General features: G+C 39.2%; 2 protein-coding genes and 1 long non-coding RNA gene across 4 annotated transcripts; 1 reads left to right on the forward strand and 2 right to left on the reverse strand.

Moving 5' to 3' along the window:
- Positions 1 to 3,266: 3,266 nt before the first annotated feature.
- On the reverse strand, positions 3,267 to 5,660 carry LOC133745718 (glutamine synthetase cytosolic isozyme 2-like). Its single transcript, XM_062173838.1, has 9 exons — positions 5,480 to 5,660; positions 5,294 to 5,333; positions 5,098 to 5,201; positions 4,956 to 5,004; positions 4,749 to 4,855; positions 4,540 to 4,627; positions 4,268 to 4,396; positions 3,856 to 4,182; positions 3,267 to 3,764 (listed from the first exon to the last, which is right to left on the reverse strand). Exons 1-9 carry the CDS (start codon positions 5,551 to 5,553, stop codon positions 3,612 to 3,614), a joined length of 1,071 nt encoding a protein of 356 aa, XP_062029822.1. The 5' UTR covers positions 5,554 to 5,660; the 3' UTR covers positions 3,267 to 3,611.
- A 1,286-nt stretch (positions 5,661 to 6,946) lies between these two features.
- Positions 6,947 to 16,585, forward strand: LOC133745122 (NF-X1-type zinc finger protein NFXL1). Of its 2 annotated transcripts, XM_062173114.1 has the most exons (11): positions 7,433 to 11,103; positions 12,138 to 12,194; positions 12,707 to 12,893; positions 12,978 to 13,220; positions 13,323 to 13,376; positions 13,481 to 13,531; positions 13,839 to 14,099; positions 14,214 to 14,266; positions 14,354 to 14,471; positions 14,561 to 14,815; positions 14,992 to 16,585. In XM_062173114.1, exons 1-11 carry the CDS (start codon positions 7,456 to 7,458, stop codon positions 16,062 to 16,064), a joined length of 6,000 nt encoding a protein of 1,999 aa, XP_062029098.1. In that variant the 5' UTR covers positions 7,433 to 7,455; the 3' UTR covers positions 16,065 to 16,585. The 2 variants fall into 2 exon arrangements, with proteins under 2 accessions (XP_062029097.1, XP_062029098.1); XM_062173113.1 differs by lacking the exons at positions 12,138 to 12,194; positions 12,707 to 12,893; positions 12,978 to 13,220; ... (5 more) ...; positions 14,561 to 14,815; positions 14,992 to 16,585 and adding an exon at positions 6,947 to 7,173 and having other exon boundaries at positions 7,367 to 11,496.
- Positions 16,586 to 22,016: 5,431 nt separating this feature from the next.
- Positions 22,017 to 23,103, reverse strand: LOC133706617 (uncharacterized). Its single transcript, XR_009844634.1, has 2 exons — positions 22,745 to 23,103; positions 22,017 to 22,624 (listed from the first exon to the last, which is right to left on the reverse strand). It is a non-coding gene; the product is annotated as an uncharacterized LOC133706617 (long non-coding RNA).
- Between the last annotated feature and the right edge of the window lie 1,713 nt (positions 23,104 to 24,816).

Below are 24,816 nucleotides of genomic sequence, written 5' to 3' on the forward strand. Positions count from 1 at the left end.
ATTCTCACCCCCCGATACTTCTATGTTCACACCCAAAACCTACTACCATAGACCCCAAAAGGAAATAATCTGGTACGCCCAGATCTTGCACCACAAATACAATATTTTTCATTGATTGGGTGTAGATATGATGGGGATCCTAATCATAAATTTGATTGTAACATGTCATAATTCCAAAATCGGAGAACCAACAAATTTTTGGTTATGAGAATTTAACACCTAGATAAAGGTTAAAAAACCAGTTTAAGTGTAAGATTACCTACAAAGAACTTGATCATTTGGTTATGCATATGCACTTTTGCACCGTTTGATTAGTAATAGCTCAAATAGTGAAATTTTGATATTGAAATCAAGTAGTTGTTATGTATGATTATGGTGGGAAGGGATACATAGGATAAAAACTTGAAATTTCAACCAGGTCCAAAAGGGTCGACTCGGTCTCAAGCTGATCCAGAGGTAGATCTTTTTCCACCAAACTTCTCTCTTCCTTACGTCTCAAACTTGTCTATATAAACCCACGTAATTCCCAGCATCCCCTTAGGATTTACATTCATACATAGATACACATATAGATATACATACAAGACAGAGAAGAATAGGGTATAGTTAGAACAAGAGGGCATATACTATGAAGATGGAGAAGAGGAACAGCAACAGCAACAGCAACAACAAGAGGGATACGGAAGGGTTTGAGGAGAAGGGTGTTCCAGTTCACAGCCAAGTGAGGAAGATCAAGCAAGAATCGGAGAAAGTCATCGACTGGTTGCCGGGAAAGCCGGAGATGAGACCTGTGCTCAGAGAGATCACCGTCACGACGACCAGGCAGCTCTCTCGATCTCCTTTGGGGATTTCTCGCAGGCCAATCTCCGTCGGTGACTCTTAGAAGAGAGAGAGAAACAGCCTTGGATTTATGGGAACTGAGAGAGAGGGTTTGGGGGATACGATGGTTTTAGAAATCTGTCTTATCTTTCTAGTTTTGAGAAGCAGAGGGTTTTGTTCTGTTTTATTTTGTGTTCTAGATCTTCTGTTTTTTTCTCTTGAATACTTCCCTGTTCCCTAGCCTTTGTATATAATATATGGTTTAGTTTATGGTATGGTGGTTTTGGTCCTTTTGGAATCTAGTACTTCTGGTCTTGACTCTGGAATCAAAGATCGAACATTTTGATTGAACTTAATTTTCATATTATCTTCTTGTCTGAAAAAGAGAGATTGATTCTAATTCAGTGTAATCCAACGTGTTAGGTCATGTGATCGATGACAAAGATAACAACAACTAGTGATCGATAATGAAAATTCTCTAGCTCCTATAAAAATTCTGACTTTCTAAGAATCAAAACGAAAACTCATGGTGATATTCCCTTTAGCGATGAAAAGCTGCAAGCTTTCTGTGTTTGGTGATGTCCTCGAACAAAGTCATGTGCAATGTCCGGTTAGTACTTTCGGAAAATGCCAATCTTTGGACGTTCACGGTTATTGTTTGTTCTGTCTTTGAAAGAAAGATACGTTGGCAAACGTGAAAAGTAAGTTTGCCAAAAACGAAAGGCAAACGTTTCTGTTAGATGAGTGTTTTGGAAGCCATTGTGTCATTTCGTACGATGTGGGATATGAGAGATTGAAAGAATGGAGATTGCAAGAGAGTGAGAGACAATGGTTTCATCTAATATTTTCCTCGATATGAAACCCAATCAGGAACCTTTATTTCTCTCTATTAGTGACCCAAAAGCCATTAGAATGTTTTCCACTCACAGCAATGGAGAAATGATGATCTTTGTAGTTGGTCTCTAACCATAGCTATTAGATCTGGTAAAAACAGAGACTCCCTAGTCATAGCCAAAAGTCCGAAGCCCTAATGACTCATGTCTCTAGAGTTTCAATACTAAACTCCGGAACACTGATAAATTTTCTCTTGAATAAAATTCTGAAAAGAAAAATGCTGCAAAGCTGCTAATGGTGCTATAGCCGCTGCCATCTACTTGCAGCATTGGGACACTTAAAACGCAACTTGGCCACCTGCAATTACAAATCAGTAAAAGTCACCATATACTTTGATGTTTGATCTTATGCTACTTTTTCTTTGTGGATGCTGTAGTACCCTGCAAAGATGTCATCCGTAGAAATTAGAATAGGGGGAAAGGCAAAAAGTAGTTCCTTGCTTTTCTTTAATGGCCAGTCAATTGCAGACCAGCATTTGCAACCCCCAATCCACTGAACTAAAGTTCGCATGTGAGATTTTGATACATTTGGTTTTGGGATTGGATTGAATATGTAAACTTGTTAAATGTAAAATGGTACTGAATGAAACCTCCAACTTCTGTCCAAATTAACAACTAGGGTGATTAGATAAGTCCATCATGTGCTTCGATTCATTTTCTTCCTTCGGACCGTACAAAAGTTAAAAGTAGCCTCTATTTCTTCATCTTCGGACCAAACCATATATTTAGGTTAAGAGATAACGCCCGACCTAGAAGAAATGAAGATAACATTTCATGTGACATGCACCACATCCATCTCTCTCTCGATTCCATTTTCTGAGCAAATGATAAGTGATGACTTTGGCAATAATTTCTTTCACCGGCCAGATGCTAATGTTATCAGTAGTTACAAGTGGGTTAGGGTTGGTGACTGTGGCTTGAGAATTACGGCATCCATGTGGCTACGGATACTGTTAGCAGCTACCTATTTTTATATATTACTTGTGCAAATTAAGGCAATAGAGCCCCTCTACGGCTTTCCCCAAAAATCAGGATACATATGATAAGTTGATAACAGATCAGCGCAGTGCTCGGACCACATTTCAAGCATCACAGTTTGTGCTGCCATTAAATTCGTTTTCGGGAACAAACGAAATTGCTTTGTTTCTGGGACCAATTTCAGCAGCAAATAATTCTTGACTGGCTGTGTTCAAGTACCAGTCGTCATCCCGTGGATTCTCTCTGATCCGCACCACATGGATTGCACCCATTTCAATGCTCACCGCCCCTCTTATCACCTACGAGCCTACGATTTTTCCTCAGCTTTCATTTTCAACTACTACCTGAAATTCTCTTTCTTCTGTTCTTGGACTGATACACATATATTCACATGTATACGATATTTCTCAATTAATCTGAGGTATGGACTTACATATGTATTTGTCGTTAACATTTAGACTTGTGATCGATGCATTTTTCTCGTAAAAATGTTGATAGAGGTCCAAAGTTCATCTCTCGCGCTTCCGATGATTAAAAGAGAGGTGTAGCTGTAAATTTCTGGTACATTATCAGATATAATTTCATCCATGAGGTTATTCATGGTAATCATAATTTCATTGTCATAAATTTATTAAAGTTATCCGACGCCACAGACCTTCTTCATCCATAACAAGGGCTACTCTGTTACTGAAACAGAGCTCACTCTGCTACTAATGCAGGGCCTACTCTGGTTTACAGGGCTGACTCTGCTACTAAGGCCGAGATACAATTTATTCAGACCCTTAAAATCTATTTAATAAGTAACAACATAAATCCACAACCACCCATGGTAATGTTCAGCTACTAGATAGAGATGACAGACAAGTCATTGCCCCTCTAATAATGGTTATGGGTTGGTGGTAACTTGGTAATGTTATTCTTCTATGGTTTCCAGAGCAGTGTAGTTTCAGCAATCATGGAGGTGACAACATAAGGATCCATGTTAGAAGCCGGCCTCCGGTCCTCAAAATAGCCCTTTCCTTCTTTCTCAGTGTCCCTCCCAACTCTTATCGAAGCTCCACGGTTCGCCACACCCTGTCAAAACAAAAGAAACAATTAATTAGCCCAAATCCAATCTGTGTTCTTCTTCACAATCTTGTGATGTGTTATTTTGTTTACTACGCACCCATACGAATGTGTCAATGTCTGCTGTTTCATGTCGTCCGGTGAGGCGGCGCTCATTGCCTTCGCCATAAGCGGCAATGTGTTCCTTGTGCCTCAATCCAAGCTTCTCAATTGCCTTCTTGATCACCTCATAGCCTCCTTCCTTTCTCATGGACTTGGTGCTAAAATTAGTGTGTGCACCAGCACCGTTCCAGTCACCAGGAATTGGTTTCGGATCAAATGAAACCACCACTCCAGATATCTCAGTGATCCTCTCCAAAATGTAACGCGCTGCCCATAATTGATCTCCGGCAGCAATGCCTACTGTTGGTCCAACTTGGAATTCCCACTACAAAACACAAGCAACATTGCTCATAGATGGATACAAAAACAGTTGGTTGCATCCACATATGCAATGGAGTAAGGTTGTTTACCTGACCAGGCATAACTTCACCATTGATGCCACTGATGTCAATACCGGCATAAAGACAAGCTTTGTAGTGAGAATCTACAATGTCACGGCCAAAAGCCTTATCAGCGCCAACACCACAGTAGTACGGTCCCTGTTGAACCCAAAAAAAAAAAAATCTCGATCAGTTACATTACAGGTTTAGTTAATTGATTACAGCTAGTGCATCAAAATAAGGAAAGAGTTGGCTCATAGTAAATTTTCTAAAAAAGAAAAATGTGATGTTTGATTTGTGACCTGTGCTCCAGGATATCCACCCAGAGGCCACCCAATTGGCCATTGTACATCCTTCTGCAATAGAGTGTACTCTTGCTCTAACCCATACCTGTATAATTATAATTATAATTATAATTATAATCATAATCAAGCAGGCATTTCATATTTTACATAAGAATTGACACCCAAAAAATTAAAAACAAAAATTGAGAATTTTAGAACTAAATTACCAGGGCTCTTCAGCAACAACATCAGGATGGCTGAAGATCTTTGCAGCCTTAGCCCTCTTGTTGGTTGGAATTGGCTCTCCAGCTGGTGTGTAAGTATCACATATCACCTATAGTAATCAAAGTTATTAATAAAAGGAAATAACAATAGGCCGGCTGTTAATGAAAGGTGTTGAAGAAAGCAAATGAAATTAGAATTGAGGCACTTACAAGGATGTTGTTGCCCCTCCTAAATGGGTCCTTGTAGATTGCTTGTGGGCTATATATAACACCAACAGAATAAAATTTTCATTAATAAACAAGTTTTAAAATGAAAATCAGGTGAAAAAGTTCCTAGAGAAACAGAGCATACTATAAGATGATTTCACTATCTTCTCCAGGAGCTTGGCCAGTGCTAGAACCATCAAAGTTCCATTTGGGTAGTTTTGAAGGATCATTCACTGGTGCAGGAAGAGTCTGTTTCATACAAAATGTAAACAAGCAGATTAACTATCAAAGAATTTAATCAGGAAAAAAAAGACAAAACAGATAAGGAGGAGCAATTTTACCCTGGCTTTGCTTCTAACGTCCATTCCAGATCCGCCGACCCTGTTATATGATTATACAGATTACAGAGTGCAAAACATATCAGAACCAACAACAAAAATAGAGCTTTCGAAATATTAAAACCGTTTGGCAAGAAAAACCATGAATCCTGAAGCAGAAACACAGAGATATTATCAAATAAAGCTGACCATATGTATTCCGCGATAATCTTGTTAGTGATATCTGAGAGGTTGAGGTTGATAAGATCAGTAAGCAGAGACATTTCTACACAAACCAAAACAAGTGAGAGGAAGAGTGATAGGATGAAGAGGAGCTTGAGGCTTTTAGGCTCTGGTTTTTGGGGTTTGATAGGTTATTATGAATATGATATATAAGCCCTCAACCTCATCGAAATTTATGCGAAGAGTCCAAGCCGTGGAAGTTGTACTGTTGTACTTTTCCCGAGTGCGGTCTTGCTGTTTCACAAAAAATCAATTTTTTTTACAAACGTTTTTCCTTTTTGCGAAACGGTAAAACTTAAATCACAAGGTGATAGAAAACGACACGGTTTTGGTGATACCAGAATTATAATACTGACAACACTTTTTTTATAACTAAAGCTGCATCTTCTTTAAACTATGGACTGCAGGTGTTGCTCGCTTCTCACTAGAATGTTGTGAAAACAACTCACCTGGTCACAGACTCCTAGACATCAGGTTTTTTTCTTTTTACGGTAAAAATATTAATCAGTACTCTACATAATTAACATACCCTTCAATGGTTCAATGTATTTTTAAAAGTTTTACTGTTGTGAAAAAGTCTGATATCATGTAGCCGAGCTAATAAATTGATTCAATCGTGAATCATATGTCGTTATGTAGATGAAAGAATAATTTTATATTTAAATACTTTCATATCTAACAAGTGACGGTATTATAGCGATCTATGGAACAAATCTTAAACATTCTCACTATAGTCATTTTCCTCAACGGCACATCTCACATATCTTGCATTTATAGGTATCATATAGCCAACTTTCTTTTTCCCTGTGTTCAAACAAAAACCAAGTCTCAAATTCTTGTTCAATAATTCACTTGGAATATTGGGCTACACTGACGCCATCATGTTTTAGTTGTTCAAACTCAACCCTAGAGATAGACTAAGCCTATAGTAAATGGAGGCGCTTACCAATTCATATCCAATGGAGTTCTCTTCGATGTGGTTTCTAGTTTTGTGCCAAATGCTGAGCAAGTCTTCATGTATATCTCGATGTGTAGCAAATCGGTGTAAATTTTGGTATTTGAAAATGCTAACCGACAACGATCGATGAGGTAAATTAATTTATCAGTGCAACCCTGTATAGGTTCAGAGCTAGCGTACCAACTTTACAATGCTAACCGACAACGATCGATGAGGTAAACACACCTCTGCTAAATAGTAAATAGACAAAGCTTCTATTATTTTCTTTCCAATATTTAGAGTAATAAAAGGTTGGATAAACTCTATCCTGTTTAGCGCGCCAAAGTTGGGAGTTTCGTCCAAGTCGATCACTTGAACAAATTGTTTGCGGCCCAATGATGACATCAGAGGGAGAAGGCCCAAAAGAAAAAGAGAGTGGTCATGCTTGGCGCCCAAGGGGCCTGACGGCGTCATAGGCGTGGTGACCACGAAAATACTTGGAGAAGACCAGAAACAAATGGCAATAAAAGAAAGAGTAAGAGCACGCGATTAACTCTCACCGCCTTCACCAGCACGCCACCCTCCGTCGCCCCCGCCCTTTCCTCTCGCCTCTCCCTCCTATCCGGGTCGGTTTATTCTCCCGGGTTATCACTCTCAGTAATATCAGCCATTTTCAATTCAATCTCTAATCAACACAATCTTCATCCGCCCACTTTCCGATCAGGTACTTCACTCTTTCTTTCTTTTTTTTTATATCTAAATTATTGAATCTGGACACCTAGCCTAGGGTTTCCAGAAATTAGGATTTTTTTATTTATTTATTTTTTTAAATGGAATGGAATTAGGGGAGGAAATAGGATTTAGATTAAGCTTAAATCGTCGATTGTGGGATTGATTTGTTGGATTTGTTACTGCAGTTTCTATTTGTGTGTGGAGGTTTTGGATCAATTTGAGTTGGAGGAGCAAACTGTGTTGTTGGGGGATAGGAGTCAGGGTTTCGCAGAACATGGCTTCTCAGGTCCGAAGTGAGCGTAGGGAGAATAATAATAGGTCCAGGAATCCTGCTCAGCCTCGCTGGGTGCCCAGAGGATCCAACCCTACCGCCGCCGCTGCCGTGAACCCGCCGAGCTTTGGTTCGAACCTACCCGATGGGAATGCAGGGATGCCCAACTACAGCTCTGAAGCAGGAGAGGGCCGGCAGCATAGAGGAGGAGGACATGGTGGAAATGGAAATGGAAATGGAGGGCAGCAGAGCCACATTTCGGCACCAGCAGAGAGTCGGCAGCAGCATAGAGGAGGATATAGTGGAAATGGTGGGCAGCTCAATTATGTGTTGGCGGCACCGTCAGAGAGTCGGCAGCAGCATAGAGGGGGACATAATGGAAATGGAGGCCAGTCCAACTACAGCTTCACAGCATCGGATGGTCGGCAGCAGCAGAGAGGAGGACATAATGGAACTGTGGGGCAGTTCAGTCACAGCTCTGCGACCTCAGAGAGTCGGCTGCATAGAGGAGGACACAATGGGAATGGAGGGCAGTCCAATCACAGCTCTACATTATCAGAGAATCGGCAGCACAGAGGAGGACATAATGGTTCCAGGGGTAATGTGGTTCGGCCAATGAATCATAGAAGGGAGAGGGAAAGGAGTGAGAGTCAGGAGGGGATGGGCATGAAGGACTCTAGTTTGCCGCAGCTTGTGCAAGAAATTCAGGATAAACTGACTAAGGGCACTGTTGAGTGCATGATTTGTTATGATATGGTGAGGAGGTCTGCACCTGTATGGTCCTGCTCAAGCTGTTTCTCGATTTTCCATCTGAATTGCATCAAGAAATGGGCTCGAGCTCCCACTTCTATTGATATGTCTGCAGGGAAGAATCAGGGATTTAATTGGCGGTGTCCAGGATGTCAGTCTGTACAGCTCACATCGTCAAAGGAGATTCGCTACATGTGTTTTTGTGGTAAGCGGACAGACCCACCTTCGGATTTGTATTTGACACCACATTCATGTGGAGAACATTGTGGGAAGCCACTCGAGAAGGAGGTCCCAGGAAATGGAATGAGTAAGGATGATCTTTGCCCTCATATGTGTGTCTTGCAGTGCCACCCAGGTCCATGCCCTCCTTGTAAAGCATTCGCACCGCCACGGTTATGCCCTTGTGGAAAGAAAACAATAACTACAAGATGCTCAGATCGGACTTCTGTTCTGACTTGTGGCAATCTTTGTAGCAAGCTTCTTGATTGTGGGCGTCACCGCTGTGAGCGGAAGTGCCATGTGGGTCCTTGTGATCCTTGTCAGGTTCCATTCAATGCTTCTTGCTTCTGCCTGAAAAAGCTGGAAGTCGTTCTTTGTGGAGAGATGATAGTAAAGGGAGAGGTGAAAGCAGAAGATGGTGTTTTCTCTTGCAGTTCTAGTTGTGGAAAGAAGCTTAGCTGTGGCAATCATGTTTGCAGTGAAATTTGTCATCCAGGCCCTTGTGGAGAGTGCATTTTAATGCCACGGAATATCAAGACATGCCACTGTGGGAAAACAAGCTTGCAGGAGGAACGCCAGAGTTGTTTGGATCCGATTCCGACTTGTTCACAAATATGTGACAAGACTCTCCCTTGTGGGGTGCACCAGTGTCAACAGGTGTGCCATACTGGTGATTGCCCCCCTTGTTTGGTTAAAGTAACCCAAAAATGTCGCTGTGAATCAACTTCTCGGAATGTGGAGTGCTGTAAAACAACAATGGAGAATGAGAAATTTACTTGTGATAAGCCTTGTGGACGGAAGAAGAATTGTGGAAGGCACCGCTGCAGTGAAAGGTGCTGTCCTCTTTCTAATTCAAATAATCATCTTTCAGGGGATTGGGATCCTCACTTGTGCTCCATGCCCTGTGGGAAGAAATTAAGGTGCGGGCAGCATTCTTGTGAATCGCTGTGTCACAGTGGCCACTGTCCTCCCTGCCTTGATACAATCTTTACTGACTTGACATGTGCATGTGGGAGAACTTCAATCCCTCCTCCATTGCCCTGTGGTACACCTCCTCCATCATGTCAGCTCCCTTGTTCGGTGCCTCAGCCTTGTGGACATTCATCTTCTCACAGCTGCCACTTTGGAGACTGCCCGCCTTGTTCAGTGCCTGTAGCAAAGGAGTGCATCGGTGGACATGTGGTCCTCAGGAACATTCCTTGTGGGTCGAGGGACATTAAATGTAACAAGCTCTGTGGGAAGATGAGGCAATGCGGTATGCATGCTTGCGGCAGAACATGTCACCCACCGCCTTGTGAGTGTTCCTCGTCAGCAGAAGCCGGCTCAAAATCTTCTTGTGGACAGAAATGTGGAGCTCCTAGGAGAGATTGCAGGCATACATGTACTGCACCTTGTCACCCTTATGCTTCCTGTCCAGATGCGAGATGTGATTTCCTTGTCACAATTACTTGTTCTTGTGGCCGGATAACAGCAAATGTTCCTTGCGATTCTGGTGGCAGCTCTGCTAGTTTTAATGCTGATACTGTGTTTGAAGCTTCCATTATCCAAAAGTTGCCAGTACCGCTTCAACCAGTTGAAGCCACCAACAAGAAGATCCCACTTGGACAGAGGAAGCTCATGTGTGATGATGAATGTGCTAAGTTGGAGCGGAAACGTGTTCTTGCAGATGCTTTTGATATAGTTCCTCCAAATTTGGATGCACTCCATTTTGGTGAGACTACTGTTATTTCTGAGTTGCTGTCGGACCTTTTCAGGCGTGATCCAAAATGGGTATTATCGGTGGAGGAGAGATGCAAACAATTGGTTCTTGGGAAGAGCAAAGGTGCTACAAGTGGCCTCCGGGTCCATGTTTTTTGTCCAATGCTGAAGGAAAAGAGAGATGTGGTTAGGGTGATTGCTGACAGGTGGAAGCTTGCAGTTCAAGCTGCTGGCTGGGAGCCCAAGCGTTTTATTGTGGTACATGCTACACCTAAATCCAAAGTCCCAGCCAGGGTGCTTGGGGTTAAGGGTACCACCACAGTGAACGCATCCCAGCCTCCAGCTTTTGATCATTTAGTAGACATGGATCCCAGGCTTGTAGTTTCTTTTCCAGATCTTCCTAGAGATGCAGATATAAGTGCATTGGTCTTGAGGTTTGGTGGTGAATGTGAGCTAGTCTGGTTGAATGACAAGAACGCGTTGGCTGTATTCAATGATCCTGCTCGAGCTGCAACTGCAATGAGGAGGTTGGATAATGGTACACTCTATCATGGGGCTATTGCTGTTCTGTCTGCGGCTTCAGCTGGTTCTAATGCTTGGGGTGGAGGGGGAATAGCCAAGGAAGGAGCCTATACAGCACTGAAGGGTAATGCGTGGAAGAAGGCTGTTATTCGGGAGTCTTCTTGGAGAGAAGATTCATGGGGTGAGGAAGAGTGGTCTGGTGGTTCTGCAGATGTGCAGGCATCCGTGTGGAAAAAAGAAGCTCCAATTGCCGCCTCATTAAACCGCTGGAGTGTACTAGATAGTGAAGTGGCTTTGGGATCATCTTCTGTATCCCCCACAGTAGAGGACTCTGGAAAACAGACTGCTGCTCGTTTAATTTCCATGGTGGAATCAAATGCAAGTGGTTCAACTTCATCAAATGCAAGCGGTTCGACTTCAGCGGGGCAGCTTGGAGGGACTATTACAGAAACATCTGAAGTGGTAGATGACTGGGAGAAGGCTTATGAATAAGATAACGGCGAATCGGTTTATTTGTAGGACTTTGGAAATGGGGGACTGATAGGAATGCCCTGCCCTTTTTTTTTTTGGTATGTGGGTAAATTTTTATTTGAACCCCAAATAATTGTTGAGTTAGCTGCATTACATTTTAGCTTGGCTGCGGTCAAATTTTGTTGTGTTCTAGTTTTTGCTTTGATTTCATATTTACTCCCATTGAGAGTGGGACTCGTTACCTGTAGCTGCTTTCCATATAGTTGTGGAGGCTGCTTGTGTTGTTTCTGCTGTATGGGATAACATGCATCCTGTAAATTCGTGATTGTATCGGAAGTGTACGCCTTCTATAAAAGCAGAGCTATAATTACATTTCATTCTTCACTCAAACATAGACATATTTGCAGATTGATTTCCTTTTGTTATTACATTGACCAGTTTTTATGGTTTTACATTGGTCAGTTTTTCTCTCCTTGATCGGTTTCGATTAGACAAATAATCTAAAACACTAGAAATTATCGCTAGACAGGTTACAAGTCTAGGAAGGATAACATCGAGGTGGCAAATCATTCACGCAGAAGACAAGACATGTGAAGGGGTTCCTACCTCAACCAACTCCAAACGCAAAGTCATGTGAATGAGATTTGCTTTATCACAATTTGTGATTGATCCTTCGTCTTTTATATAAAACAAACTTCAACTTGAAAATCATAGGCGTCGCTGTCAGTCCGGCATTCCCTCCCGACTAGCTATATAAATATACCAACCCCAAAGAAAAAGAAACAGAAAACCTCTGTGTATTTATTGGTATTGAAGACGACCATATATGATATATGTGAGATTTCTCTTGGTTTCATAGTTTGTGTGATCCTCCACGTTGTGAACTCCGTGTGTAATGCATTGTGTAAGTCGCTTGAGAACCCCAGCTGTCCTTTCTTTTTCTGATATATATCTATACTATTCACATTTCTCACTACTCAGTTTATCATCGATTTCTTTCTTGTCAATCTGTCTACTCGTATCAGACAAACATGGATTGGGATTCTCAGCTCAGTCCTGCTACTTCCTCTAATCAGTTCAAGGTAAAATTTCCTGCTTCCTTTCAAGTTTCAGCCACAAAACTCTTGTTATAGTTCTTTTTTATTGCCCTGATATATATGTATATGTATATATGAACTTGTAGGAGCAGTGATCTATGGTAGCTCTCTCTCTCTTTGATTTTTACAGTATTGCTTTGATATTTCTGTAGCTAGTGATCTTTGATGGCCCCTTAGAAGAAAAGAAAAAAAATAAAAAGTTTAGTTTGTTTACCATTTTGTTTTCAATTCAGAGCTAGATATCTGGCATATAGACACACCTAGGGTACGTTGGTGTCCTTGGTTAGAAAAACCTGTTTTAGTTTATCAGCTGGCCGGGTTTCCCTATTCTTCTGTTTCCCTATAGTTGATCATTTGTCAGTCTCGTTGTCTTCCTCTTAGAGCGAATAATTTTAACCAGTTGGCTCTCCCTAGTGAGCATTTATAGTCAGCTTGAGCTTATCATCTTGTGTAATATGCAGGATACATGGAAGCATACACTTCTTTTGTCATTTCAGAGCTTTGGAGTGATATATGGTCAAATGAGTACTGCTCCCTTATATGTCTTTGGGACAATTCATGCACAAGATATCAAATCGGAGGATACAGTTTATGAACTATTCTCCTTCATTTTCTGGACTATGACCATCATTTCTTTACTGAAGTATGCCTGTATAGTATTAAGAGCTGATGATAATGGAGAAGGTAATGGTCTCATATCCTTGTAATTGCAAGCTTATATGTCATTTTTCTGCTCATGGACAATTTTCTTGCGTCCACAACTTGTAGGTGGTACTTTTGCTCTGTACTCACTCTTGTGTAGGCATGCCAAAGTGGGTCTGCTTCCAAATGACAGAAGTGCTGATGAGGTTATGCATTATGAGAGGGAAATTCCTTTCACGATGAAGGTGGAATCGAGGGCTAAAAGAACCATTGAAAAACATAAAAGTAGTCACTATGTCATGTTGGTCCTGGCTCTGTTAGGTTCCTGCATGACAATCGGCGTTGGGGTGCTTACCCCAGCTCTTTCGGGTTTGGCACTCCTCATCAACTTCTTTAAATTATTTACTGCATCAAGTTTCTGTCTAAGTATGATTGAATGATTTGTTTACCTTTCCTGGTCTCATTACCCAGTCTATTCAGCTTCATCAGGTGTTCAAAGATCACTGTCAGGCATGGCCCACCGATGTAAGAGCTAGCTGTGAATTCGATTAGAGAAATGTATTTCTTTGATAATTTGATTTGTACTTTGAGCATTATTCAGCAGCTTAAATTTATTTTGTGGTTACCAGTTTCATCTTCGGAAAGGAAACAAGAGTCAATAGCAAAAGCTTTCAAGGATTGTGAGTATTCTACCTCAACACAGATATTTCAATTGTATTGGTTCTGCCTTCTTTGCTTGTGCTGTTTCCTAGAATCCTATGAACTTGCCTGAGTAAGGGCCGCCATTCCCTCATTTCTTATACTATAATGGTTGCATATGCAAATTGGAGTGCTTTTACTCTCAGTAAGTTAATCGACTGAAAGCTGGCATAAAATTTGCAAACTAGTGTGCTGATTCTGCCAGTTCTTGATATGTTTCTGGAATTTCTATGATTTAGATAGCTTAATTACTGATTTTCCTAATCCCTTGGAATCTTATCATTCCAGATGTACCAGTTCCCTTGGCATCTGCTATATTGGTGTGCCTCTTCATGCTGCAGCATTGTGGGACTCGTAAAATTGGGTTTATGTTTGCTCCGATTATCATTATTTGGCTGATATGTATCGGTGGCGTGGGTATATATAATATTTTCTACTGGGACAAACAAATTGTCCATGCAATCTCTCCTGTATACATGTACAGATTTGTTAGGAACATTAACGTTGACCGTTGGAGGGCATTAGGCAGCATAGTTCTATGTGTAGCAGGTCTGCTTATGCTATAATCACATGAGCTTAATTTTACTATATTTAAATTAACAATGCTTTAATTTTCTTTCAGACAAATTCATTTAATCATGAATATTCTCTTAACATTTTCAGGGTCAGAGGCAATGTTTGCAGATCTAGGTCATTTCAGAAAGAAATCCATCAAGGTTTTTAAAATATCTGATATTCTGTCGATCTAATATCACTGTGTACTTCCAAAGTTCAACTAACTTGTGGATGGTGCTCTGCTGCAGATTATATTTGTATGCTTGATCTATCCTGTTCTTGTTCTATGCTATGCCGGTCAGGCTGCATTTATCTCCAAAAACTTTCATGAGGATGATTACAATCATCTCAGTGAATCCTTTCCTAGTAAGTTGTATGCTTATATTTTGCTTCGCTGATTGCTTCATTTGCAAATTTATGTCTATCTAACACATGTGAACACATGGAAATTCCAGCACCAGTTCGCGACTGGTTCATAGCATTATCCCTACTTGCTTCAGCTGTAGGAAGTCAAGCTACCATAACAGCCAGTTTCTCCATCATAAATCAGTGCCTGGCACTTGGTTGTTTTCCCAGAGTAAAAGTTATTCATACATCAGATAAGATACATGGGCAGGTTTATATTCCCGATATCAACTGGATATTGATGGTTCTATGCCTTACTGTTACAATTGGTTTTCATGATATTGAGAAAATTGGCAATGCCACAGGTACTTATTTCTCAACACTCGATACTGTACTAGTATATAATAGTTTAGCAAACCACTGCCATGTGTTTTTTCTCTACTCTGTACTCTTTACCAGAAAATGATTCGAATGTTGCAACGTTTACATAATTGTGCCATGGTTATCTAATGGATATTAGTTCAATCTTTATCTTCTATAGGTTTGGCCATAATTTCTCCAATGGTTGTCACAACTTGTCTCATGTCACTGGTAATTGCCTTATACTGGGAGAAGAGTTTGTATCAATCTATCTGTTTTCTACTGTTCTTCGGCTTCATTGAGGCGATGTATGTGTCAGCTTGTATGTTGAATGTCCATAAGGGAGCTTGGTATTTGGTTTTCCTATTGGCATTGTCTTTGACTATCATGATTTCATGGCATTATGGAACCAAAAAGAAGCTCGAATTCGATTTAACAAACAAGGTGTCTGCAGAATGGCTCACAGCTATTAGCCCAGCACTAGGAGTTACCAGGGTACCTGGCATTGGTTTCATTTATACTGATATAGTCTCAGGAATTCCGGCTTTCTTCTCACACTTCATTACGAATCTTCCTGCATTTCATCAAGTTTTGATCTTTGTGTCCTTCAAGTCTCTACCAGTTCCATATGTCCCTGCAACTCGGAGGTACCTTGTGGGAAGGATCGGGCCAAAAGATCTTAAAATATATCGTTGTGTGGTGAGATATGGATATTGTGAGCATATTAGGGACACCGATGATTTTGAGGAAGAGATTATTGGTTCCATTGGAGAATTCATTTCCGTGGAAGAAAATGACTTTGATTCCCTGAATTCATCACAAGATAGAATGATCATAGTTGGCAAGCCACCATCAAATGGAAGTGCTTTGATTCCTTTAAATGAGATCACCTCATATGAGGACTCCGTGAGCTTGGTGCACAATGAAACCCGGTTAAGTACATTGGCCGATGCATGTGAGAGTGGTATGGTTTCGGTGCAGAGAAAAAAGGTCCGGTTCATGTTGCCTCCTAATAGTCCTAAGATGCGAGTATCTGTTAGGGAGGAGCTCCAAGAACTGATTGATGCTAGGGAGAGTGGTACTGCATATTTCTTGGGTCAGGTGCATTTGGCAGTTCGCGAAGGCTCAAACATATTCAAGCGGTTACTGATCATGACCTATGTTTTGAGTGAGAAGAATTGCAGAGAGCCTCCAGTTGCACTCAACATTCCTCATGCTGCTCTTGTTGAGGTTGGTATGGTCTGTAGCATATAATTGAACTGTTTTGCACAGGATGAGGAGGGGAAAAGATACACGGAAACAGAAGCAAGATAAAAAAATATAGGGTACGTAGTAGAGAAATGTATATATAACTATATAAGAAGTTACAAGAAAGATAGAGTGAAGTAAAATCTGTTCTAGCATGACAATAACAAGAAAGAACTCGAAGAGTTATATTAGTCATGTTTGTTGGTGGCATGTATTATCGCTTGCACTAGTTTAAATCAGTTTGATAAGTAGAGGAGACCAAGCTCAAGTAGATGAATTACTAGTTAATCATGAAGAGAGTGCTACTGTTGGTGTCAAGTAAGGGGTTGTACCGTTGTGCTTTACTGATGAAGCTCCTAATAACCTTTGAAGTTTTCAATCAACAAGAAGTTTAACACTGAAACAGCTTGATGACATTAAATCGATATAACATTTGAGAGACCGTAAAAGTTTGCAAACGGCAATTGTATTTGAAAGACTTCGACATCCATTATATAAGTATAAAACGTCGAAAATTTTACACCTGATGTATTGATTCTCCAGTTATATGAAATCATTTTAGTCACTGTTATCATCATAAGGCTCTAACTAGAAAAAATAAATACAAAATTTATTTATGTATGCTTGAGGTAAAATTAAAAAAAAAACCTCACCAATACCATGATTTCTACCCAAAATTGTTAATTCACACACAATTTTTGGCCAAAATCGCATGTTTTTATTTTTTCACCAAAATTTTTCTAATCTCAAATAATAATTTTTAAGCACTTTCCTAATTGACGAAAGTTAAAAATCATTTTTACAATCTTTTTTTAATTTAAAAGAAGGAAAAAATATCGTTTTAGTCACTCAATTTTCGCTTGATTGACACTTTGGTCACTCATGTTTATAAAATCTCACTTTAGTCACTCAACTTTAACTCCGACTATCACTTTAGTCCGCCAGTGAATTTGTTTGATAAAAAAAATCACATGGGTCATTTTTTAAGGGTTATTTTCGTCCTATAATTTCAGAAAATTTCAACATATATTCAAACCAAATGTCTCACATCTCTTCAACATCTTAAAATAACCATTGAAAAATGACATGAGAGGCGTCATGTGACTTTTTTTATTGGAAAAATTCACCGGTGGACTAAAGTGATAATCGGAGTTAAATTTGAGTGACTAAAGTGAGATTTTATAAACATGAGTGACCAAAGTGTCAATCAAGTGAAAGTTGAGTGACTAAAACTATATTTTTTCCTTAAAAGAAACCTTTAGCCCACCCCACAGTAAGAATTCAACCCATGACCTTTATAATATTGAAATTATATCTTATCAACAGGTCACAGCTCACCGATAATAAATTTTTTTACGAGATTTTGAAGTCAGATAAAATAAATCGTTAAGATTTCCGTAATCCGTCAATTGGAACACATTCTACAAATTATGCTCTAGAATGATGAGTTTACTATTTAGGAGAATTTCAAGAAAAGATACCTTTCACATGCTTTGGCATGTCATTGCAATCCCAGAATACCTCCATGGCACCTCCCAACATGTCAATCCATGCAAAACTCCATTTCTATTCAAATTGTCATATTTCTTAATCTCACCATTTGTAAAGCATGATCCTCATTAATTGCATTTTATTTTTATTTTTAGTTTAATTTATTACATTTAATAATCTAAATATATATTTTATTTAACTATTTATTTGTTCATCCATTATTATTTTATTTAAATTTAAGTTAGAGGTATAATCAAGACTTAAGGTGATTGGTGGGTCAGTAAATTTTTCTTGATAGGGTGTGGTTGTCTTAATTTATTGACTTCGGTAAAGTCGCACTAAATATGCACATTTTCTCGAAATAGATGGCCCCCCACATGATAAGAGTGGGTAGTGAACCACATGTTAGAGGTGCAATATGCAAGAGACTATCAATTTTGATGCATGGATGCCCATGGAACACTAAGAGTGTGTTTGGATGAGGGAAAAAATGATGGAATTTAATTGAAAGTGAGGATTTCATAATTCCTAAAAGCCAATTCCCTCGTTTGGCATTATCAGATTGGAAATTTTAAATTTCTCTGTGAAAAAAAACGAAGGAATTCGTTATTTAAATTCCTCACTTCAATTTCCACCAAAATAGGTGTCATTTACGAATTCCTTTGCAGTATTCAATTTTTATTTCCAAAACAAGACTTTTTTCTATTTTATCTTTTTATTTTTTTTAAACTTTCTTAATTTATTACACATTTCAAATCCTAAATAGATGCAACCAAACAATAGAAAATGCAATTAATGGAATTTTAGATTGATGGAATTAAAGATTCCATCATTTATAAATTCCTACGGATTTTATAATTTTCTCATCCAAATGCACCGTAAAACTATTCTCATACAACTACCCCTTTTTATGGTTTAAGGTTTTTATTTCGCAGTTTAGAGTTATCTTTTCTAGAGTTAAACACTACAAAAAATAAAATAAAAAAATAACACGTGCTAACAATAAAGTAGAATGTTACACCACATAAACGGTGTACATATGTCTTATGTATATATGTTATATGTATCCTCATATTTCGACTGAAAAATAAAAGAAAAAAAAAACATGATGAGTAGTCTTATACTCTTATACATATACTGCATGTACACAACATATAAAATACCCCAGGTTATTAGTTTTTGACAAAAAATTTAGTCATGCACAAACAATTAATATTTGATGATCCGATATCTCTCTCTCATATATATATTAAGGGTGAGGCTATTTTGTACTTAACATATTTTGTTCCTGTTTATATTTTTTCTCTCTCTGAGAAAACCCTAAGCAGGCTTCAAGACCTTGAGAATTTTCTCGTCCGGCGGCGACCTTGGCCTAGGCTGGCCGTTTGGCTTTGCCGAAGCCACGGGGCTTTGCTGCCGGGCGGGATTGCTATTGCCTCGGTGGCTTCATGTGTGGGAGGTTTGGCTTGCAGGTTGCTGGAATGGGTGGAGGTGGAGTCCGGATGCCTTTTTCTGATTCGAGATCGATCTGGACAGATACAGCGGGTTTGTCATGGGCTTCCAAGACCTGCAGCGGTGTCTTCGTCATGGGATTTCCAGAACTAGAGGCGGCAGTGACTATGGAGGTGTCGGAGTAGATCGTGTTGTGGAGGCGTGGCTTTGGTGATCTGGATGGATTGCTGTGGTGGCGTGGCTATGGAGGGTCTAGCCTGATCGTGATGGCCGACGTGGTTTGGGGGTTTTGGGTGGTTTCGTGGGGTGGTAGCGGTGGTGTGGTTTTGGATGATGGTGGTCGGCGGCCCTGCACCGAGCTGTCCACAGATTTTGGTTGGCGATGGTATTTGGGCTGGGCTTGGTGCACCCTTCCTTGCTGGGCCGCGAGCTAGACTTCCTCTCTCTTGGAGCTGCCCTCTTGGGCTTTTATTTTGGGCTGGGGTGTTTTGCCCTAGGCCCATTTCTATGTTCTTAGTTTATCTATTTACAATAATTTCATTTTTAGGATCCTATGCACTTTTGTGCACCGTATGTACCTCTAGCGCCTCTGGAGTAGTACCAAAGGAGGGTTTTCGCTACCTCTGCGTATTTGAATGTACGTATAATGAGTAGGACTATATGTACGTACCAGTTGTGGGTACTATCACTAGCTTCTTGTCTGTCTATGCCCTTAAATGACAGCGGAAGGGTATGTAACGGCCTATTCTGGTTTTTCAGATGAATATATGTTCCTTTAACTCAAAAAAAAGGGTGAGGCTATTTCCACCCTACCAAATGCTTTGTTCACCCTACAATTAAATTTTTATCATGAAATTTCCAATTTCATCCTCAAATAATTTTAAAAAGAAAAAAAAGATATTACCGTTGAAAATGTGAAATTGGAAAAGCAAAAAGAAAAAGAAAATTAGCACACCATCAACCCCATGCCTTCTAGTTTCTTTTTACTCTTTTTTTTTTCTCTTCTCTATTTTCTCCCTTCATCAACTACTATGACATATAATCAAACACGAGTCACATGAACTAGAACAAAATAAACCAACAATTTTTTTCACTTGTTGCTATAGCTTGAAAATTTCATCTAATTATTTGTTTGGTCGGTTAGCGATGAAGAAGCTATGACAATTATTATTTTTTGGGTGTTTCTATTTGAACCCAGCAAACTTCTTAGTAGACCCAACAGTTAAAAAATATTTTTTATTTTCCAATTTTTCCCTCGATATAATAAACCCAGCAGCATACACAAATCCTTCTTTTGGAGTCGGATCAGAGGCATGCTATGGAGAAAGAAGAAGAAGAAGAAGAGAAATGGCAACGAGTCGTACATATAGTCCTACTCATTTAGGACGAGTTGCCAACGACAGCATAAATGACATCCCCATTTAGGACGCTAAAGTGGGATATGGGGCCGATACCTTCTTATTGTTGCTTTGAGCCTTTGGTTTTTAAATTGAATTTTGTGATTGATTGCAAAGCCATCTACAATGTCAATTCTTTGATTGGGAGACTTCAGTCAATTTTGTTCTTCTTTTCCATTACCTGAAATGAGTTTCTTCATTTCTTCAATTACCTTAAATGGGTTTCTTCATTTCTTCTATAATAGTCTGTTTTAAGATAATCATGTTGGGTAAAATGAAGTGTAGTAGGCTAGAGACTAGTTCCATTCTTGTATTGATATGGGTGAGATGTAATCAAATTATTGATTGATTGGAATTTCTACAATTTTTTAATGTAATCGAATCCAATTAGCCCACATCAAATCTTCTCGAGCTTCTCTGCTTTGATCACGGGAATGCTCCTCGCAATCTCCTCCTTCCAGATCAGTACTCTTTCTAACTGGTCTCAACCTTGAAGATGGTGATGGAGATAATGTTTGCTGGATTGATTTAAACAGGGGTAAAACAGGAAATTTAAGATAATATTTAAAATGTATACTTAGAAATTTGCTGGGTTTAAATAGCAACACCCTATTTTTTTGGTATAGAAAGCTGTTATGATAATTCAGTTCTCATTTTCATTTTTTTATGTTAATAATTGTTGTTAAGGACAATTTTAGGATTTCAAAGAAAAAATTTGGTTATAGGGTGAACAAAGTATTTAGTAGGGTGGAAATAGACGCACCCTATATTAATTAAGAAGATTTTTATTTTTTTTGAGAAATAATTAAGAAGATTGAGATGGCTACTAAATACTATATGCATGTCTATATCCATTGGCCATTTTCTCCATAGTTTCTCATTTTCTGATTTTGACCGCAAGCATGAATGATCGAGATGCATGATTCATAATAGAATCACCATAACGTCTCAACCTCATCATATAATCATTTACATACAAATATATATATGAATAGAAACTCTCAAGATCATATACATATAACATTTTTTTTTTAATGAATAAGGGATTAGGCGACATTAATTAGCTCCTTGAAGGCAAACGATGTAGGGAACAAGTCCCACCCTCTATCCCGAAGGAGAGGGGTTTGCCACACTCTGGGAACCCACCGCCCGTCCCCCTATTTTTATTGTATTAATAACATAAAAAGAAAATACAACCTAAAGAAGGGGGAGACATAAACCTTACCCCAAAAGCTAGAAAGAAAGACAAAAGGAAGTGAAAAAATTGAAGCAGAACCTCAAATTTGCCCAACTTCCAGATAATTAAACAGCTTGCAAAGCAAAACAATGGAAGAAAAAACAAAAATTGCACTATCTGCCAATAGAAGCCATCAACACCCAGCTTCATAATGAAACCAAAAACCCCTGTAACATCATGTCCAAGTAATAGCGACCAGCGTTTGCATTATATATAAGGAATGTAGAAAATATAGTAGCCAATGTTAAAACAAGCCCAACACGAACCCATGCAAGAAAGAGAGTTAAACATGGCGAAGGTAAGGGAATCCCAAATCATCCATACGAAGATAAGGAGATATATTAAGCGACGGAGAAACATGCCATACCAGGGATGGAGAAATTAAGTAAGGCCATGTTTGTCATTCTATCATATAACATATCTATGGTGAACAAGCAACCTTTACATTTATTGGTACATATAAAAGACCAAATAAGAAGCCTTGCAGGCAACATATATGTAAACAGCAGCAATAGCTTTCTCACACGCACGTCACACCCTAACCAGTGAACCCTATTAGATAGGGCTTATTTAGCTAGATAGCTACCTTATGATCCAGAAGCTAGCAAGCTGCTAGCCAAGCACAGAAGAGACATTTACTCGAGAGTTTCAAATATGGAATCTTCAAGTACGTACTTACTGCATGGACCAATATTTGATTTACTAGTTTAATTTATTATGGCGGAGATTGATCGAACCATTCATTCATTAGTTATGAATGGGAGACTTCTTTCTAGTTGGGGTGTAATCCCCGACCAGTAAATCGTCATCTATGCCTTCTGTACCAGTCAGATTCTCTTGTTCGTGCTTTGTTTCAAATGCGTGGCTGCTTCTGCTGCTGCTGATATCACTGCTCTCGATTGGTTCTGCATCTTGAAGCACACTACTTGCAGCAGCACCTTTCTTCACGACGACATCGACCCTTCTGCTGCTGCTGCTGATATCTCGTGCTGTGTCGTGCACGTACGTACAACAAAGTAACCGACCAGAAGAGAAAAATCATCAATTAGTTTTATCTATATCAAAATCGATCATATATACTATCATACATTTTTAAACTACTGATTTACCATGAGCTACGAGTAATAGTGCCGGGACGAGGAAGAGTAGCAGAAATGCGAGCTGAAGAGAGATGTTATTGCGCTTGTTCACCGTTAAGAAAGCCATCATGTAATTGCAACAAAAGTAGTTACTTCACCAGGTAAGTAGCTGGAAATTCTACAAGTTTCTCTCCACACAGTTTGAGTTTCCACTTTCCAATGCCTTATATAGACACACAAATTGATGATGCGATGTTCATGCATAAACATAGATGCATGGATATCGCAGTTGGCTATACCTAGCTAGCTTGTAGTGTCAAGTGTCCATGGCATATGTGGATGAGATTATTGGACATATGGGGACGAGTGTGTTTTTGGAGTAAGTTCACGTAGGCATAAGCAAAGCCAGAAAATTGATCGATATATGTAGCATACATATATATAAGGTCACTTCATTCGATTCAAATCAGCTTCTGTTTGCATATCTTCGTACGGGGATTCACATTCACTAACCGGAAACAGTAGCTAGTGAAGTATGTAGAACATATTGCTATATTTCTCTAGATTGAAGTAATCTCTTAGAATCAATTATACATGCCTATATCTATATATGCATTGAAGTACGTACTGCTGCCCTTGCGTGCACTATTGGGAATGAATATATCAATATATCAATATTATGCATTGAAGTACATGTATTTTTACTTATTTTATATGTTAAGGGTTATATAGTAAAAGTGTTGGTTATTTTTATTTTAATATATAAAAGAGAATTAGAGATAATTTGATTACAATGTAGTCCCAGTTTTATTGGCCTTTATTTTCCTTCCTTTTCTATATTCTTCTACCTCTATATACAGTGCATTATCTCTATACATTGTGATCAATGCAGTGCATAATCTCTATATACATGAAAGTCGACCTCATATACAAATATAAAAACTTGAAAACGATAGCTGAATTACTTGATGATCGAGCTAGCTCGGCCTAAAGAATTGGTTTGAGGCACAAATTAGATTGTGAGATTAGTTTTTTGATAAGTAAGTTTGTACAGATTGGCGGGGACATGATCCATCGGATCGATCGATGTCCATGCAGAGCAGACCATATACGTCAACTCGATCAACCTGAAAACAACAACATATTGCTTAAGGTCCATCCGTCGGTCGATCAAGTAGATCATATGAATAGATCGAAGAAGGTGACAACACATCCACTGGCTAAACTAATCAAACAGTTAACGAAAGCAGTTGGGCACATGACTTCAGGCCAAGCTCCGTGCTCCAACCATCTGCTCCATCAGGACCATCACGTGAACTCTCTCCCCCACAAAGTAGGAGGGAGGGGGAGAGAGAGAGAGAGAGAGAGAGAGTCCTAGATGCCTAATTAATAACCACATCAAAGGCAGGGACATGGTTCGTAATTAATCGTGAACAATTCTTAGGTTCACTTCTGGGTAAACAAACATATTCACCCCTATTATCGATTAACTCACTTTTACTTAATAAATTTATAATCCAACGGTCCATATATTAAATTAGCATTTAAAGATCATCTCTGTAAAAAATCAATCGAATCGGAAATCGTTTAATTATCTAATTGAATCAAATAAATGGACGGTTCTAACAACACTTACTGCTATTATAATAAACCGTCCATGTATTTCATATAAATAAATAATTAAAAGGTCTTCAATTTGATTGATTTTTTACAGAACTAATCTTTGTATTACATTATACAACTTGAATGGTTGGATTAGAAAATTAAAAAGTTATTATGCGTTAATCATAAGAGAGGGTTAATATGCTGCTTCACCCCAAGGGGTGAACCTGAGAATTGTTCTGTTCATTAATTGTCGTATATCTAAACGTACCTCTAGCTAGCTAGGTAGGGTTTAGGTGTTTACCCTTCCCCTCGCTCTCGATCAAACGTCTCAATGAGAAAATTCTCACCGATCAATAGAGTATGGGTCTAGCAGGTAAACTGCGATCATGATCATAATTTTCAGCAAAAGTTTGCTAATTACAGCTCCAGTATGAAAAATTCTTACATACGGCAGCCGCACCACGTGGCCGTGCGGCTGCCCAATCAAAACCCACCAA

The sequence above is a fragment of the Rosa rugosa genome, chromosome 4 (assembly GCF_958449725.1).
Source record: "Rosa rugosa chromosome 4, drRosRugo1.1, whole genome shotgun sequence".
Taxonomy (NCBI): Eukaryota; Viridiplantae; Streptophyta; class Magnoliopsida; order Rosales; family Rosaceae; genus Rosa; species Rosa rugosa.